Source organism: Crocodylus siamensis, chromosome 2 (assembly GCF_052110815.1).
Source record: "Crocodylus siamensis isolate JL-2025a chromosome 2, ASM5211081v1, whole genome shotgun sequence".
NCBI classification, from domain to species: domain Eukaryota; kingdom Metazoa; phylum Chordata; order Crocodylia; family Crocodylidae; genus Crocodylus; species Crocodylus siamensis.
The window spans coordinates 65454758-65473136 of NC_143396.1; the positions used below are offsets into that span (position 1 = coordinate 65454758).

At 40.8% G+C, this 18379-nt stretch overlaps 1 protein-coding gene across 6 annotated transcripts in view; it reads left to right on the forward strand.

The window, feature by feature from the left end:
• The window catches only part of FAT1 (FAT atypical cadherin 1), a 164614-nt gene that overhangs the window by 3037 nt on the left and 143198 nt on the right, over positions 1-18379 (forward strand). For 5 of the 6 annotated variants that reach the window (XM_090036045.1, XM_090036047.1, XM_090036041.1 and 2 more), the window contains exon 2: positions 6886-10173. In XM_090036045.1, coding sequence (XP_089892171.1) covers positions 6886-10173 — 3288 coding nt within the window. Of the gene's footprint in view, positions 1-155; positions 287-6885; positions 10174-18379 lie in introns of those variants that run through there. The other variant, XM_090036043.1, reaches the window with a different exon arrangement.

Sequence of the window (18379 nt, forward strand, 5' to 3'; positions counted from 1 at the left end):
TGTCCCCTGGGCTCGTGCCGGGGCAGGACCCCCCTGCGGGGCCGGCGCTGTAGCCCTCCCCCCCGCGCTTTTGCGGCTCGTGCCGGAGGAACGAGTTCCGGAGCGTCCGCGCTCGGCGGAGGGATCCGGCAGGGCCGGGCGCTGCGGCAGGGAGGGGGGCCGGGGCTGGAGCCGGAGCCGGGAGCAGAGGCGGCAGCGAGGGAAGAAAGGGAAGGCGCCCGGGACTGACCATGTGGCGCCGGGCGGGCCGGCCATCCCCTCCCGGGCGGCGCTGAGGCCGGCAGAGGTGAGGGTGAGGGCTGCGGGAGCGCCGGCCAAACTTTGCAGGAGTTGGGGAAGTGCAGAGAGAGGCGCGGGCGGGCACTGCGCTGCTTTGTGCACGGGGGCGGGTGTGCAGGGGGCTTCTCCCCTGGCCAGAGCCAGCATGCCCGGCCGCCCAGAGGCGGGGGGCGGCGGGCTGGGCTCGGGCTGGCTCTCTCCGGGGCTCAGGGGCGCGTGGGAGAGCCGGGCACAGCCTCATTGTCCTCCCTCCCTCCCTCCAGCCGCTGCTTCCCGCTGGCAAATACAAGCCAGGCAGGAGCGGGGACGAAGCCGGGCTGCCTGCGAGGCTGGCGGGGCGGCAGCCGCAACCTCCTCCTTCCCTCCCTCCTGCCTTCTGGGCCGTGCTGGTTCTTAATGGTCACCTCCCGCTGTTCCCATTTTGATTTCTTTGGAAGGCCCTCATTAAGCGGGGAGAAATAAGTCATGGGGGAGTTGGAAGTGATTTAGCCTGCAGGGTTTTGTTAAGAGAGTTGTGTCTCCGAAAACAGAAAAGGTGATGGGGTGTTGTGCCCTGGAGGGAAGGTGTCTGCCCACCCACTCATTCTGCATCTGATGGGCCACTGCAAACTTAACAGGCCAGGCAAAGCAACAACACGTTGCTTAAGGATCCCAAGCTAATCCCTTTTTTTCTGTGCACTTTAATAATGTATCTGCTATTGTTTGCCAGTGGGACTCCTTTGAAACTTCCAGAGCCAGCATGCACAAGAGCTGAAGGGGCCAGACTCTTTTTGGTCATTGTCTCTCTGACAGGCTAGCTGAAATCATTCACTAGGAGATCACCACTTATTAGAGTGCCCACAACAAATGTAAAGGTTCATTACCAGATTTGAATGTTTATGTACCCTTTGGAAACTTTTTGCTCGCTCTGCATTTGCAAATTTGAGGCTGTAAAAAGCGGAAAAGCTAGGGGAAACTGTTAAAAACATCCTGCTGTTGGCATCTTTGAGTTTACAGGTTCAATATATGTCTGCTGTTTTCAAGTAATGCATCAGCAGAAGTAGAAGAATTATACCTATATTCATTTATCACAGTGCTTGTATGCCTATAAGAACTTTGGATAATGCATTTACAGGTTAAGCGTTCTCTTACTATTTGTGCATATTTAATGATTTGATTAAAATGTCATATAGTATCACCACAATGGCCCTTTGTTTTCTAAGGCTTTTTTGAGCTCTTTTATTTATATGTAAAAGAGAGTTCTAAAGGACTCAAGTCATCCCAGCGTTATAATAGTCCCACGGTTTCAATAACTTCACTTACGAGAACAGCCTTATAGGACTCAGAAATGCTTCCATTCAAGTCAGTTACAAAACTCCCATTGACTTTGAAAGAAAGAGGTACCATACTTCAAAGAAATACATGGAATACAAAGTTGTGTTATAATATTTAACCCCAAGACATTTCACATGAAACTGTTTGTCCCCAGGAAAGTTTGATAATCGTTTGTCCATTTGGATTTAGCACTTCCACTGCCTTGTTTGATCCTTTTCTGTTTGTTGTAATAAGAAGCATTATGAATGCTAGACAAAGGATGATGGTGTCTCATTGCAATTTTCTTTCCTCTGTGGTGAACTCATCCACAGTAATTGCTGTTGAAGAGTTTTCTACTGATAGAGTATCATTAAATCCATTTTTCATTCTTTTGTTGGAATGCAGGAAAGTAACAGAGGTGTTTTGACATTGTAAGCTGTTAGTTATATTGGAGGAACAAAAATGAAGTCCTTTTGCTCCCCCAAGCATGTGTCTTGGGAATTTTTCTAAATTCCAATTCTGAAACAATTCCTACTTGTCTGTTGCAAGTTTCAGAGTATTTGTGCACTCCACACAGTAGGAACAGTGGTTTGGAAAATTTAGTCAGCCCAGCTGTCTATAGAATATCTGGCTCAGAGAGACTGAGTGCCTCTCAGAATCAGGCCCTTAACTGAGTGGTATATAAACATTAAAATCACTGTTTAGTCACAAGCTGAAACTCTTATGTTAATCTTTACAGTAATGTACATTTTCTGAATAACTTAACAGCTTTATTAAAGTAATGCTACTATATGTTTTCTTCATGTGTTAATTTTTCAAATAAGAAAAAATCCTTTTTTGGATTTGCTGTACAGAGAACATTCTCAAGGTCTGGCCTAAAAACTTGATCCACCTGTAAACATTTGCTTCCTGATGTGGGAACCGGAAATAACTGCCCTTAATCAGTTAATGCTCAGTTTCTGATGAAGTAAAATGTACTGGAATAGCCTACACGATCAGTGTCCTGCTATTCCTGTATCAAGCATCCTAGAAAACATCCAGTCACGCAAACTTCTGCTAACTTGAGTAGCAACTTTTGAATTAGCATTTGGAGGTTCAGACACCAGTAATTTACATATATTACTCTGAGGGCTGTTTTGATGCTACTAAGTGATTTTAGAATATATATGTTTTGTCTTGATAAGATATTTTAAAAACTAAAGAAGCTCTCAAACACTTGGTGTGTGAAAATAATGGGAAATCTCAGTAGAAGAAAATGTTAGAAACTACTGCAGGAACCAATTGTATATTGGTAGACAAGGGTCCTAGGGCATTTTCTGAGTACTGAGAACTTTTAATGAAGTTTTCAATGTACCAAACTATGCTCAGAGCCGGAGTCTAAACCTACAAACATTTTGTGATAATAGTTAATAGCAGTTCAATTGATGGGTCTTGTGAGTAGAGGAATGACAACTCTGAAATTAAAGTCACAGATTGGGGGTTAGGAAATCTGTGCGATTCTGAGCTGCCTCACATTCTGCCTTTGACTTGGGCTATTCTCCTTATACCGTTAACAGAGAAGAGATTGGAGCCCATGTTAACATGGTGTGATACATCGTTAGTCTTAGTTGTGTAATTTGGTCCATCTTTTTGTTTGTCACACTTCCCACTGTAGAAGCACTTGCCATTTCTAAATTATAGCTTTTTGTGTCCGTCTTATACAAGACAATACAATATGTTTGTCATGAGTTAAATATTTAGGTAAGAAAGCTGCCACTACAGGAAAAAATGCCATATATTGCAAACTGAAATGTTACGTTGAGCAAAAATGTGAATATCTTAATAGGAAGTCAGAGTATGTCTGTGTTTGGCTTTTCAGAAGAGCATGCTGTGCACGTTTTATAAACCTAGGGCTATGATACTTATTTAAGCAAACATTTTCACTATATTTTGAATATGGATAGAAAATCATAAACCACAGATATTTCAGTGATAATAAAACTTTAAGAGTTCCAAGTGTAGCCTTTGGCAAAAATGTTTCTGAAATGTAATCATTTTGGTTCACTAAGAATGAGCTATAGGTGATAAAATATAATCTTTGACATTTTTTATAAAGGCTGCATAATACATCACTTGGTATCTTTGCATTTTTATATTTACTTTAAATAATATTCAGCCACAGAAATTGTCTGTTAATGCTCTTAGATGTTAATCATGATAGATTGCACAGTGATCTTCAAATAATATCAGGTCAGATAAATTTAATTTCCAGTTGGTGTCTAAATTATGACACCAGTTGAAAAATGCCAGATTTTAAAGCTGAATGTTTTGTGGCACAGGAATACCAATTAGTGGATTTTTTTTTAAAACTAGATTAATCAGTTTAGATATCTTTTGCTCTAGGTTTTGAGTCAGAATTGTCAAGTAGATGTTCAGGTCTGGATTTTATTACTGGTAACAGTGCGATCATGATTTAATTGCAGACATATTAGTTAACAGTTATTACATATTTGGGATTTCTATGGAAAATAAACAAGAATTAGTGAAGAAATATTATGCCAAATAAAAATCTTGATGGGATTATCAGTTAAAAGACTGATACTGTTTATATCTATTGCTAAGAATTCTAAAAAAGAGCATATACATATATTCCCAATTACCGTCATTAATTGGTAATTTGAGCAGCAAATAAGAATGACAGCTGTTTACAGACACAAGAGTCTTTTTATAAAGAGAATTTTAAACTTTGGACCATATGAACATGTGGTGCTGAGTGTTAGATTTGCCAGAGCATCAAAAGTCAATAATTGTTAATAATGGGAAGATCAGTTTTGTTTTGTTTTTTTTTCTTTGTTTTTTTTTTAAATGATGACTTCCTTAATATTATTAGGAAGGAAGGGGAGAGGAGAGCTGCATAGTTACTCACACAAGATGCCAAGAGTTGTGTCAGAAAATGTAATATTGTCATAAAAAATGAAGAAACAAGGTCTTAAAAGCAAAATAAAATCAGATTCCTCCATCATTCTTAAACTTTACAGCCCAACTGTATTTTTGAGGTTGGAAATGACCCCAGGAAAATAACACAAGTCCCAAAAAGTTCCATGAAGTTGGCCTTGTAGAATTTTTATCAATTTAACTCTAGTTACAAAGAGAAAAAAATCACTGATGTGTACAGAAGGAAATGTCTGGTGTAGGCAGAATCCTTCTGTATTATTTCAGTGTCCTCGCTCTTGGCAAGCATAAATCTTGTTGGAAAGGATGAAGACTCCAGCCAGAGATACTCTGGTGTGGATATATGAATAGTTTGTGCTTTGTAAATATCTTAGAAGATGGATGTCAGGTGCATAATATAGATGGCAACTCCTCTATAACTGTCCCCTACTCTGAAATTAAAGAAGCAAATCCGAGATATCTTTAGTGGGGGCTTAACCACTGGGAAGGTACAGCTCTTTTAATCTTTTATGTGCTGCCACAGAAGTGTATACTAGGGTAGTGTCACTTCTTCCTTGCCAAAGCAAAGGGGTAATTGAGGTTCTTAGATTTGCATAGGCAAAGTACTTCTAAGAGACTTGTTCTCATCTAGTCTCTCACTGATTGCTTTAAAAATGGCTTAGTCATAATATGCAATTTAGCACGGTCTAATGGGTTCTTCAGTTGCCCTGAGTTTTAGAAGTATTCACATAATCAGATATTTATTGGAGTGATTTCAGGTGAAAATGTTCATTTATTTATCTTGTTTAAATGAATTTATTGCTAATGAAGCCATGGAAACCCAAGTCTCTTGTTTGTTTCCAGAACAGGTTGTAGCTTGGAGAGACCAAGGAAGGTCTATAAAAGCTGGGCTGAGGTGCCAGTTGTGAACCTCTGACCAGCAAGACTATTTTATTGAACCCACAAAAATCATGTCCAGTTTCGAGATCCTTTAAACTACGGAGCTAATCTAGTAGATTCATTTTTTTTTTTTTAAAGAAGCTTTTCATTCCTTACATTGTTATGGAAGTAGCCTTTACCATGTAAACTGATAACTAAGTTTGAAAAGTTGTCCCGTTCTTTTCCCCCACCAAAATATTACTGGTTATTGAAGGTTCCTGTAGAACTTTCTGCAATTGTAGATTTTACAGATGCAAGCCTTAAGTTAACGCACTTTTTCAGGGACCCTCTGACGATTTACGGTTGTAGAGAAGTCATCAGTTAACTGCTTGAGGTAGAATCAGGTCTTCTAATTGCCTCTGGTAACAAGGTTGGGACAGTTAAGATGAATTGGCTTAAGTACTGTTGGCTGGTGAAGGAAAGAGGGAAGGTGGACCTGTCCCTCTTCGCCCTGTTTTAGAAGCTTATCTAAAGTCAGAACTAGAGCATGGGTGAATCTTTCTGGGAAAAGGCACAATGGAAAAAAATACGTGCCTTTCACTAAGACAAGAGTGTTGTAGTCATTGGTGGGCATTGAAGGCAGACTGGTGGCAAAGGTGAAAAGAGATGGAGTGAAGACTGGAGAGACAATAGAATATGTGGAGAAAAGAGGGCAAAGAGATAGATGAAGAGGATGAGAGTTGTGTTGTGAGAATTGTAAAATGGAGATTAGGTGAGAGTAGGAAAGTCAGTGTATAATAGAAAAAAGGGTAAAAATGCTAATAGAATAGTCAGAGGAGGAGAGAGAGAGAATGGAATAAAGACAATAAATGGCAAAAGAAGGAAAGAATTTTAAATGTTTGGGTTTGACTTTAAATTACTTTGAATTTAAACATGTTTTCCTGGAAGCTTTTCATATAATATTAGCAGAAGGTAATGGGGCTATTCTGAGAAATTGTCAGACTACAGCTACATGTCCCTTTCCCTTTGCCTTTATTCTAGATGTAAGTGTAAATTCCTAGTTGGATAGGGAATGTAGTAGCCTATAGGTCTTCTGAAATTATCCAGTGAAGTCATTCGCAAGCTTTTCATCCAGTGTCTTTATCATGCTCATCACTGTGATGGCTGAACACCATCTCTTCAGCCATTAGAGAAGCTTCAGATTTATTTTTTGCATGGGTTAAATTAATTTTGAAATGTAATTAATTCATTTAGACTCGCATCTCCTGCATTTTTGGTTTCTGTATGTATGCAATTCTACAGTTTCATTATTTTTTGTTGTTATTTATCTGTTTTTAAACAGTCTGAAATGTTGGAATTCTTTGTAAAAAGAGTATAGTCTAATAGTGTTAGTCCTAGTTACTTTGTGAATGTGCAGTTTATATTAAATCACTTTTTTCTATTCAAATCACATAATCAAAATTGAAATAATGGTAGATTACATTTTTGCCAAGCCTTACCTAATGCTCCCTTACTTTATTTCAGGGTTTTTAATAACTGCCATCATGGAGAAATACTTGACCATGCTGTTGCTGCTGTTGCTGCTTGTGCAGCATTTTGGAAACTGTGAAGGAAATCAGAGACCACATCATGCTTCACCAATGCAATTTACACAAGTCCAGTACAATGCTACTGTGTATGAAAATTCTGCAGCCAAGACTTATGTTGGGCATCCAGTAAAAATGGGCATTTACATCACAAATCCACTTTGGGATATACGATACAAAATTATTTCTGGTGACAATGAAAATTTGTTCAAAGCTGAAGAATATGTTCTTGGAAATTTTTGTTTTTTGAGAATACGGACCAAGGGAGGAAATACAGCTATTCTAAACAGAGAGGTGAAAGACCATTACATACTGACAGTGAAAGCTGTTGAAAAGCATACTAACACTGAAGCACGCACTAAGGTCAGGGTTCAGGTACTGGATACAAATGATCTAAGACCCCTGTTTTCTCCAACATCTTACAGTGTCTCTTTGCCTGAAAATACAGCAATAAGGACCAGTATTGCAAGAGTCAGTGCAACAGATGCAGATATTGGAACCAATGGAGAGTTTTACTATAGTTTTAAAGAAAGAACAGATATGTTTGCAATACATCCAACCAGCGGTGTAGTAGTTCTAACTGGTAGACTTGACTATTCAGAAGCAAAGCTTTATGAGATGGAAATTCTTGCAGTGGATCGTGGAATGAAATTATATGGTAGCAGTGGTATTAGTAGTATGGCAAGGTTAACTGTTCATATAGAGCAGGCAAATGAACATGCTCCTGTTATTACAGCTGTTGCTTTGGCTTCTTCAGAATCTGACAAGGATCCAACATATGCAGTTGTGACTGTTGAGGACAGTGATCAGGGTTCAAATGGAGAAATAGCATCTCTAAGCATTGTGGCAGGTGACCCACTTCAGCAGTTTAAAACACTGCGGTCTGTTCCAGGAGGTAAAGAATACAAAATCAAAGCTGTTGGACACATTGATTGGGAGAGCCAACCTTTTGGATATAATCTTACTTTGCAGGCTAAAGATAAAGGATATCCTCCACGGTTTTCTTCTGTGAAAGTTATTCATGTGACATCCCCACAGTTCAAGTCTGGACCAGTCAGATTTGAAAAAGATGTTTATAGAGCAGAGATAAGTGAATTTGCCCCTCCAAATACTCCTGTGATAATGGTAAAAGCTCTACCTAGTTATCCTCATTCAAAGTATACTTTTAAAAATACACCAGGCAAAATCAGATTCAACATAAACCCTCGTACAGGTCTTATTACCATTTTAGAAACGATAAAAGCTCAACATGCATCCCATTTAGAAGTGGAAGTCATGACGAGTGACAGAAAAGCCTCTGCAAAAGTATTAATTAAAGTAGTAAGTATGAACAGTAATCCGCCTGAATTTACGCAGACATCATATAAAGCTTCCTTCGATGAGAATGTGCCAGTTGGTACCAGTGTCATGCGGGTGAGTGCAAAAGATCCTGACGAAGGCGAGAATGGTTATGTGACGTACAACATCGCAAACTTAAATCATTTGCCATTTGTGATTAACCATTTCAGTGGTGTAATAAGTACCTCAGAAGACCTGGATTATGAACTGATGCCGAGGGTTTATAATTTAAGGATTCGTGCATCTGATTGGGGCACACCATATCGTCGTGAAGTTGAAGTTCCTGTTACTATTACTTTAAATAACTTAAATGATAACATACCACTGTTTGAGAAAATGAACTGTGAGGGCACAATTCCCAGGGATCTTGGTGTTGGAGAGCAAATAACTACTGTATCTGCTATCGATGCTGATGAGCTCCAGTTGGTGAGGTACCAAATTGAATCTGGCAATGAACTAGATTTATTTAGTTTAAACCCCAACTCTGGGGTTCTGTCACTAAAGCAACCACTAATAGATGGGTTGGGTGCTAAAGTGTCTTTCCATAGTCTGAGAATTACAGCTACGGATGGAGAGAACTTTGCAAGACCATTATATATCAACATTACCATAGCTGCTAGTCGCAAACCAGTCGACTTGCAATGTGAAGAGACTGGAGTAGCCAAAATGTTGGCAGAAAAACTGCTGCAGGCAAATAAGTTACACAGTCGTGGAGAGACTGAGGATGCTTTCTTTGACATTCACTCTGTGAATGTGCATATGCCTCAGTTTAGAAGAACTCTCCCCACTAGTGTTGAAATAAGGGAAGATGAACCTGTGGGTTCCAGCATAATACTTGTGAATGCCGCTGATCTTGACACTGGCTTCAATGGGAAACTGGTTTATGCCATCTCTGGAGGGAATGACGACAGTCATTTTATTGTTGATATGGAAACAGGAATGTTGAAAATTTTATCTCCTCTTGATCGAGAAGTTAGAGATGCATACACTTTGAATATTACTGTGTATGACCTCGGAATACCACAGAAGTCTGCCTGGCATCTTTTAGATGTCAAAGTTTTGGATGCCAATGATAACCGACCAGAGTTTTTACAGAATAGCTATTTTGTTGAAGTGAGTGAAAGCAAGGCGCTTAACAGTGATATTATTCAGATTGAAGCTATAGATAGAGATTTGGGGCCCAATGGAGAAGTGAAATATTTTCTTCTTACAGACACAGACTTATTTACTATTGACAGTGTGACAGGTGTTGTGAAAGTTGTAGGGGCTCTGGATCGTGAAATCCAACATGTGCATTTCCTGAAAATAGAAGCTAGGGATCAACCGAATGAAGAACCTCAATTGTTTTCAACTGTACTTTTGAAAGTATCTCTAGAGGATATTAATGACAATCCTCCTCAATTTATTCCATCAAATTATCATGTTAAAATTCGAGAGGATCTTCCAGAAGGAACTATTATCACATGGCTAGAAGCTTATGATCCTGATCTAGGCCAGTCAAGTCAAGTACGGTACAGCCTTTTAGATAATGGAGATGGAACCTTTGATGTAGATAAGTTGAGTGGAGCTATACGAATTGTACAGAGACTGGATTTTGAAAGGAAACAAGTTTATAACCTGACTGTACGAGCCAAGGACAAAGGAAAGCCTGTCTCATTATCTTCCACCTGTTATGTTGAGGTTGAGGTAGTTGATGTAAATGAAAATTTGCACCCTCCACGGTTTTCCATTTTTGCGGATAAAGGCTTAGTAAAAGAAGATGCTCCAATTGGTTCATCTGTAATGACAATATCTGCCTATGATGAGGATGGAGGAAGAGATGGAGAGATAAAGTATTCAATCAGGGATGGATCTGGTGTTGGTGTTTTCCGAATAGATGAAGAAAAGGGTAAGAGCTGTCTTCCTTCCTTCTCCCTTTCCCTCCCCTCTCTCCCCAATGGCCTTAATTCATTTTAACTGTTTCTGGGATAAACAATTAAAGCAGTAACAGCATGATAGGAATAGGTGTGTGGTTACTTTATTGTATATATAAAGTTTTAAACAATAATGGTTTTAGTGTGTTAGGAAGTAAAACAAAATGAAAATATTTTGATAAAGCTATACCTTTTCTAACTAGAATAAACATTTGCAGCGCATCAGATCAGGGGTCAGTAACCTTTAGCAGCAGTAAGTAGACTGAATTAATTCAGCTTGGTCCAAAAGCGGGCCACTGTTTTGACCCAGCCACTTCCAGTGATTCTTTCTGTTGCTAATGTGCCAGCTTTGTGGGACAAATAAAATTGCTTGGCAGGCTGGATTCAGCATGTGGGCTATAGGTTGCCAGCCCTCAAGTTTAAATCATTCACTGCTCTCAAAAATCTACACTACATTACAGTGGCATAAAGAGGAATAGTATGTAGTATCCAGACTGTGGAGCCCTCAGTTTATGTTGGGGAGAATTGTCTTATGTTCGTAACTGTGGAAGTAACTAGGATAAATATACAGGAGGATTCCATAGTCTGTCCTTAGCAAAAGAGTAAAAGCCTTAACACTGGGGTTTTTTGCTCTTTTAGCCTTAATTTAGGCTGTTGTTATCCTTTTTAATATAACTGCTTTGGTGTGATATTTTGTTTGTTGCAAGCACTTTGATAGCTGCGTTGGTGTTTGTATTGATGACAACAATGGTATATTTTTGGTAAAAGGACTCCTGTGAAACAAAATAGATACCTAACACATGTTGTAAGCAGCACTTGGTTCCCCTCTCCCATGATGATTAAGGATTAATATGTTAATATATATGTAAGGAACTTATGTAGTCAGTTAAGAGGTGTTGCATTATTGTATGAATTATAGGTTAAGAATTATTGCTTGCAATATTTTATTTGACTGCAGTGCATTCAAAGATGCTATCTTTATGAATTTGTAAAAGGCTGAGGTTTTGTTGATTTGTTGTTGAGATGTTTTTAAGTATCTCTTGCACAGTTAATGCATAGCAGCTTGTTCTTTTCTCCCTACTTTTTTCTTTGAAAATAAATTAAATGTTTGATTTCACAAAAACAGGGAGATTCAGAATGATGTCTTCTTGGATTGTACCCCGTTCATGTCATTCTATCTAGGTATTTGGGTATCTCACAGTCTAACATATTTTCACATACTATCTGTTGTAGGGCAGAGGGCAATAAGCTAAGGAAACATCTTGGGCAAAAGTCTGTATTCAGTTATACCCTGAGTAATTTATGATGGTTCTCTGATGTGAGATTTTGCTTATGCTTTACTGATAGACAATAGGAGAAAATTTGTAACTAAAATTAAGAAATGATAGTCATATCTGACTCATCTGATAATCTTCCCATGTATTTCATGAGCATTTCTTGAAGTGTTTTTTTAGTATTGGTTACGTATGCTTACAAGATGGCTTTGCTGTTCAGCATTGAGAAGAACAAAATGTCATTTCTAATATTATTTAGAAAGTCAATTATGAAAAAAGAATATGGACTCTTGTTTAAAATTGAGTCTCATTCACAGCATACTGAAGTCTTATGCTTCATTTGTTTGCACAGCATATTGTTGAGATTACTTTAGTCTTTGAAAGTACTTCATCATTTTTATAAATCTAGTTTGTAATTTCATATTTACTTCTTACAAGAGTGGACAAGTTACACCTTGCAGATTTGTGCCTCTTTTTAGCGAGAAGATATTCAAGTTTGTTTTGTTCTGAATTTCAAAGTTGTAAAGAACAGTCTTACAAATCTTATATCTGGTTCTGTGAAATTAATTCAGCTTTGTAATTTTACTATTTAGGTACCATTCCTTTTCCTTTATTTTGACATTGTAACAGATACTTATGCTCTCATTCTGTCATCCACATTCATATTGTGTATGTGGCAGACTCATAGGCTTAATAATAAGTTTTATTTTCTTCATTCATTTAGCTGAAGTGATTTTCAGGCACTGAGTCATAGCTTCTATGTAATAATATCTGTGTTTTTAATTAAAAACTTTGGTCCTGTTTATTTTAGTCATTGATACCTAGTGTTATTTTTGTGCTTTGATTTTAATAAAGGGGGTATAACTATACTTGTTTTAAAATCTTAGCTACATCAGGGATTGAGTGTCTGAGTAAGTGTGTATGAAGTAACAGGAAGTAGGTGGCTGTCTTCCCTGCAACACTATCTAATACAATGAAGCCATGCCTTAACACACCAATTAAAAATACAAACCTTTTACGTAAGTTTATTTGGAGACCATATGGTCCGAACTTAGGAAGGCAGAAAGGGCTCTATGGTACTTCATATGTCTAAGTATTTATGTAACATTCTGCACCATCATATTTTACCTCTTTTTTTAGTAATGGGGAACATCGTGGTGGATAAGCTGGGGAATATAGAGAAGAAACAGAATGGAAGTGGGGGAGGGGAGCAGCTGAAAAATGGCTGAGTGACTGCAAGTTTTTCAGATTCATCAAGAGCCAGGGGAAGAGCAGTTTCTCTCTTGAGCTAGTTTCCTTTGCCATGCTATTTAAATGTACCAGCAACATGTTCCTTTCCATTCATGCTTCACTTACTCCCAGTCCAAAATGTCAGGTAAACAGCATATGTTAGGGTGGAAATACATGTTGTCAAAAAAAGATCAGTTATGCTGGGATGTGTCCCAGGACATCTGATCTGCTTCACTGGGTGAAATGTAAGGTTTTCATTGTCCTGCCCCATGATGCTGTGGGATAACAGGGAGCTTGTTCTTCTGGGGCGTCAGGATTTTGGTTTTGTACACCCTGAGAATTGTCAAGCAGGATCAGGCCCCTCAAGTCCTGGGAACACCTGCCCAGTTTTCTCTGTTTACCAAGACAGATCCCTGGGATGTCTGGGGATATACCTTGGTAAGCAGGGAAACCTGACTTTCCTCGCTTACTGAAGTGCACCCCAGAGATCCCAAGTGTACCCCAGACCTCCATAATCAGGGACAGCTGGGAAGGCACTTCCAGGGTTTGAGCAGACTAATCCAGCCTGGCACTTCTGAGGTCAAGACCAGTCTGCACAGGGCTGGGTACAAAACTGGGCCTCAAGACCCTGGGGCACCTGCCCAGAGCAGTTGGAGAGTGAGCGTGGGCAGCTCCAGGCTGCCTGCATTCTTGCACCATAAGGTAAACAAATGTCGGCTGCTAAGTAGCAACCCTAATTGATACCACCTTCATCATGGCCACTATTTATGGCACAACAATGGGTATGGATATGTTTGCTTGGCCTTTGTGTTCTTCCTTAACAGTTCTTATCACAAAGGTGATGAAAAGATGATGCTTGCTTTGCCCTTAGAGCTTTCTTTGGTCAAAGCTAAGCAATTAAGTATACAAGTGCATTGTCTTGCATGTAAGAATTGGCTAGGATAGTCTAGGTGGGGATAGTTTCATAGTTTCTAGGGTTGGAAGGGACCTGAGTAGATCATCTAGTCTGCCCACATCCCTCCACATCTTAGTGTCATCAGCAAATTTGAACAGGGTGCTATTTACCCCCTCATCCAAGTCACTGATGAAGATGTTGAACAGTGCAGGCCCGAGGACCGAGCCCTGCGGAACCCCACTGCCCACATCCCTCCAAGCCGAAAATGACCCATCCACCACGACTCTGGGTGCGGCCCTCCAGCCAGTTGGTGACCCAATTGACTGTGTAGGTGTCGACACCACAGTCCCCCCAGTTTTTTTAATAAAAACAGGGTGAGAGACAGTGTTGAAGGCCTTCCGAAAGTCCAGAAAGACTATGTCCACTGTTACCCCTGCATCTAATGATTTGGTGATCTGATCATAGAAGGCCACCAGGTTGGTCTGACAGGACCTGCCACTAATGAACCTGTGTTTGTTGCCCCTAAGCATGAAATCCCCTGCTGGCCCCTTATGGATATGTGCCAGAATAATTTTCTCAAAAAGCTTGCCTAGGATCGAGGTAAGACTAACTGGCCTATAGTTTCCCGGGTCCTCCTCCTTCCCCTTTCTGAAGATGGGAACCATGTTGGCCCTCTTCCAGTCCTCTGACACCACACCAGAGCACCACGAGTGCTCGTAAAGCCAAGCCAGGGGTCCTGCAATGACCTCAGCCAATTCCTTTAGTACTCTAGGGTGGAGATCGTCTGGACTGGCTGACTTGAATACATCCAGTCCCTCCAGAAGTTCACTAACTAGTTCCTTACTAACCCTTGACCTAGGTGTGCCTCCCCTGGGGCCTGAGGGGGGGGCCCAGTGTGGGGGGTGACTGTTCTGGTCCTGGCTTAGGAAAATGGAGGCAAAGAAATCGTTAAACGTGTTGGCTTTGTCGTCTGGTGTGACGACCAAATTTCCTAACGTGTTCTGCAGGGGCCCCACGTTACCTGGAACCTTCTTTTTACCCCCTATGTATTTAAAGAAGGACTTCTTATTGTCCTTAATCTGGGAAGCTAGTCCCAGTTCCATCTCTGCCTTCCTGACTGCCCCCCTGCATCCCCAAGCAACTGTAGTATAGTCATCCCTGATGATGTCCCCTCCTTTCCATTGGGTGTACGCCTCCCTTTTAGCAAGGAGACATTCCCAGATGCTTTTGGTCAGCCACGGGGGTTTGTGTGCCCTCCTGCTCCCTTTGATTCGCGTTGGGATTACCTCCCTTTGGGCTTGGTGTCCACTCCCCTTGGACCCCTGGCTCCCCTCCCCTCTGGGACCTCAGTGCTTCCCTGACTATTCTCCTTAGCTCATGGAAGTTTGCCCTCCTGAAATCTAGGACTGCTGCCTTGCTGCAGGTCTTTGCCACCCTGCACTGGTTGGTGAATTCCAGCAGGCGATGATCACTGTCGCCCAGGTGGTTGAGCACCCGCAGCCCCCTCACCAGGTCATCTCCCATGGCCAGCACCAGGTCCAACAAGGCATCTCCCCTGGTGGGGCTGTGCACCTCCTGGGTTAGATGGAGGTCCTGCATTCTGGCTAAGAACCTATGTGAGTGGTCAGTTCTGGCTGACTGCTCTTCCCAGCAGATGTCCAGGAAGTCAGGTCCCCCATGACTACCACATCCTTAGACTTCACTGCCTCCGTGAGCTGACCTAAGAATTCCTGGTCGAGCTCTTCCCCTTGGTTGGGAGGTCTGTAGTAGACCTCCACCGTTAAGTCTCTTTCCCCTCGACTGCCTTGTATTCTAACCCAAAGCACTTCAGAGTGCCCTTCCTTTGATTCTTTGTTAATTGATGAGGATAGATATTCCTCCTTAATGTAGAGTACCATGCCCCCACCTTTCCTTCCTATCCTGTCTCTCCTGTACAGCCTATATATAGCCCTTGATATTCACCGCCCAGTCATGCATTGAGTCCCACCACGTTTCAGTGATCCCCACAATGTCCGGGTTGGTGTCAGCTAGCAGGAGGGTTCAGTACACACATCTACAGGAGGCTTCAAATGCCTCTACACAAATGCTCATAGAATGGGGAACAGGCAGGAGGAACTCACCCTCCTGCTAGCTGACACCAACCTGGACATTGTGGGGATCACTGAAACGTGGTGGGACTCAATGCATGACTGGGCAGTGAATATCAAGGGCTAAGCATTTGTGTAGAGGCATTTGAAGCCTCCTGTAGATGTGTGTACTGACCCCCTAATCACAGTATTGCCCTGGCCCCTGTTGCTTACCTGTGCATACTTTTCATTCGCTGGTCTAGGCTGGGCTGTACTTGTGGGTGTTGCTTGGTCTGGCAGTCCAATGATTCTTCCACCCTCGTCTTCCCTTTCCCCTGACGAGCCTAGTTTAAAGCCCGCCAGAGGAGGTCCGCCAACCTAGAAGAAAACACAGCAGGATGATCCTGCTTTGAGCAGGGGATTGGACTAGATTCCTGAAGTCCTTTCCAAACCTAATTTTCTATAATTCTATGATTTGTTCTTATTTTTTGTTGTGCAACTGCTGGGTTAAGAGAGAAACTCCACAGGTGGAGAATTATTTCCTATTGTCACAGTTGCTGAACAGAGGGAAGAATAATGGGACTCCTTCTACTCTGCTGTAAATATTTCTTTTAGATCTATGCATGTGATAGCCTTAGCCTTAGAGAATGACTAACAGAATCCTAGAATGTGGTGTAATAGAACAGCTGGCCACCCTTGGAGGTTTTCAAAGAAGACATTTTAAAGTATGGGTGCCATACTTGGGAATATTGGGTTTAACGAAGGAGTGAGCTGCTTACACTTCTGTATGAAATAAATGTGTTACTAGTTTGGGTTTAAGTTTTCATTGTGAAACAGCAACTGTGAACAAACCTCTGGGAAAATTAATGGCATCAGCCAGTTAAAGTTCATTTAAATTGTGTGAGCCCAACTTTATATTCCAGTGTTTCAGGGAATCATACTATAGTTAGTTCCTTGTTTTGCAAAGCACCTTTAAGATGCAGTTTAGAAGCTCAGTCACATTATAACAACACATACGTTGTAGACCTCAGAGTTTAGTGTATAAATTCTGTATATGCACGTGAAAAACTGAGGCTAGAATACTAATCCCTTGAGCTCCAGAAACAGTCCTCTCTCATTTGAGCCTTGGGAGAACTCTCTTATAGAAATGGCTTTGTATAAAGGGCTTAATTCATTGTGGGGTAAGTCCCAATGAAAGATTTTATTTTAAAATATTTATCATGATGTTGGTTCTGGAAGAAATACGCCTTTGCATATTTATATCCTTAAAGTCTAATAAATATAGACTATAGTTGCAGAATCTAGTTTTACAAACTTGGCAGCGGCTGGCTACTTAAGTACATTTTCCTTCTGTTATAGTATTAAAATACTAATTGCTATAAAATGATTGCTCACTGGTAACTTCTGCTGCTGCGGTTTGCTTTGTAACAAAAGCTTGGAATACAGCATTTTAATAATACTACTTCAGGAGTAACCTCTCACATTAGTAGTACACCCAGAACATTTCATATCTTTGTGTAGAACCAAGATAGTATTTTAATAATGTTGTTCAGCTTAACACCAGCTGCAGTATTAGTAAAACTTCCGAAAAATAAATTAAACTAAAACAAGTGATGAATTCTTTCAGTCCATTTTATGATGAATATGTACTTTTTAAACTGTAAACAACATTATTATATAAATCTTACGGCGCTAGAATGCTAACCTTTTAACAATATATATACATTTTAATTTTTTATATGAACACTTGCCACTTGTTGTGTTACTTTTACTTATCTCTTATGCTTTAATAAATGTGTTTATAATATTAATGTCTAATTGCTTATAATTTTTAAGTCAGTGAGGAAACATATAGTATAACCTTGCCAGTCCTTGCTGTAGTAACCCGATCGGTCACTAATCATAGACTTGCATGTTTACAAGATCACAAAACAGCGAAACTGCTCCCATGGCAGGGCAAGTATGGAGCAAGTGCTCTGCAGTTCACTGAGTGAATCCTTGGCCTTCCCTTTTTTCTAGCTAATAATTCTCTGCCATAGGATTGTGATATTAATGGCTGCTTCTTTTTCTTTTATTCTTTATTTTATTTATTGAAGTTGTTGGAGGATAGGTCAAGATTGAACTGCTCTCACTAACTTTTCTATGTGGATTCCACTAAATTTAAGAATACCTCCGAGAGGTAGGTGGAAACACGGTTCCCATTGAAGCAGTTGTCTGGTTCTGCTCTTCCTCAGAGGTAGCTCTTAGACAAATAGACTCTGCTTCCTATGTGATCCTTGTAGGAATGGACTCTGTTTTGGAAAGAGATTATCGGAAACATAGAGTCATAGAAAATTAGGGTTGGAAGGGACTTCAGGAGGTCATCTAGTCCAACCCCTTGCTCAAAGCAGGACCATCCCCAACTGCAGTAAAATCCATGATATCTGGCACGAGTGGGGAATGGTGGGGGGTAGATAATGTAAAAATGACAGTTACTGCAGGGCATAGGGTTTCTGGCCAATCGTGGGGGATGTCAGCCATATGCGGAGCAGCGGCAGCACACCATGATGGATGGCGGTGGCTGCATCTGAGCCCCACCCACCTGTGTCTGGTTGGCTGGCCAGATATTCTGGTTACTAGAGTGTGCTGGTTAGTAAAATCCCGGGTAATAGGGATTTTACTGTATATCATTCCACCAAGGGCTTTGTTGAGCCAGGCCTTAAAAACCTCCAAGGAT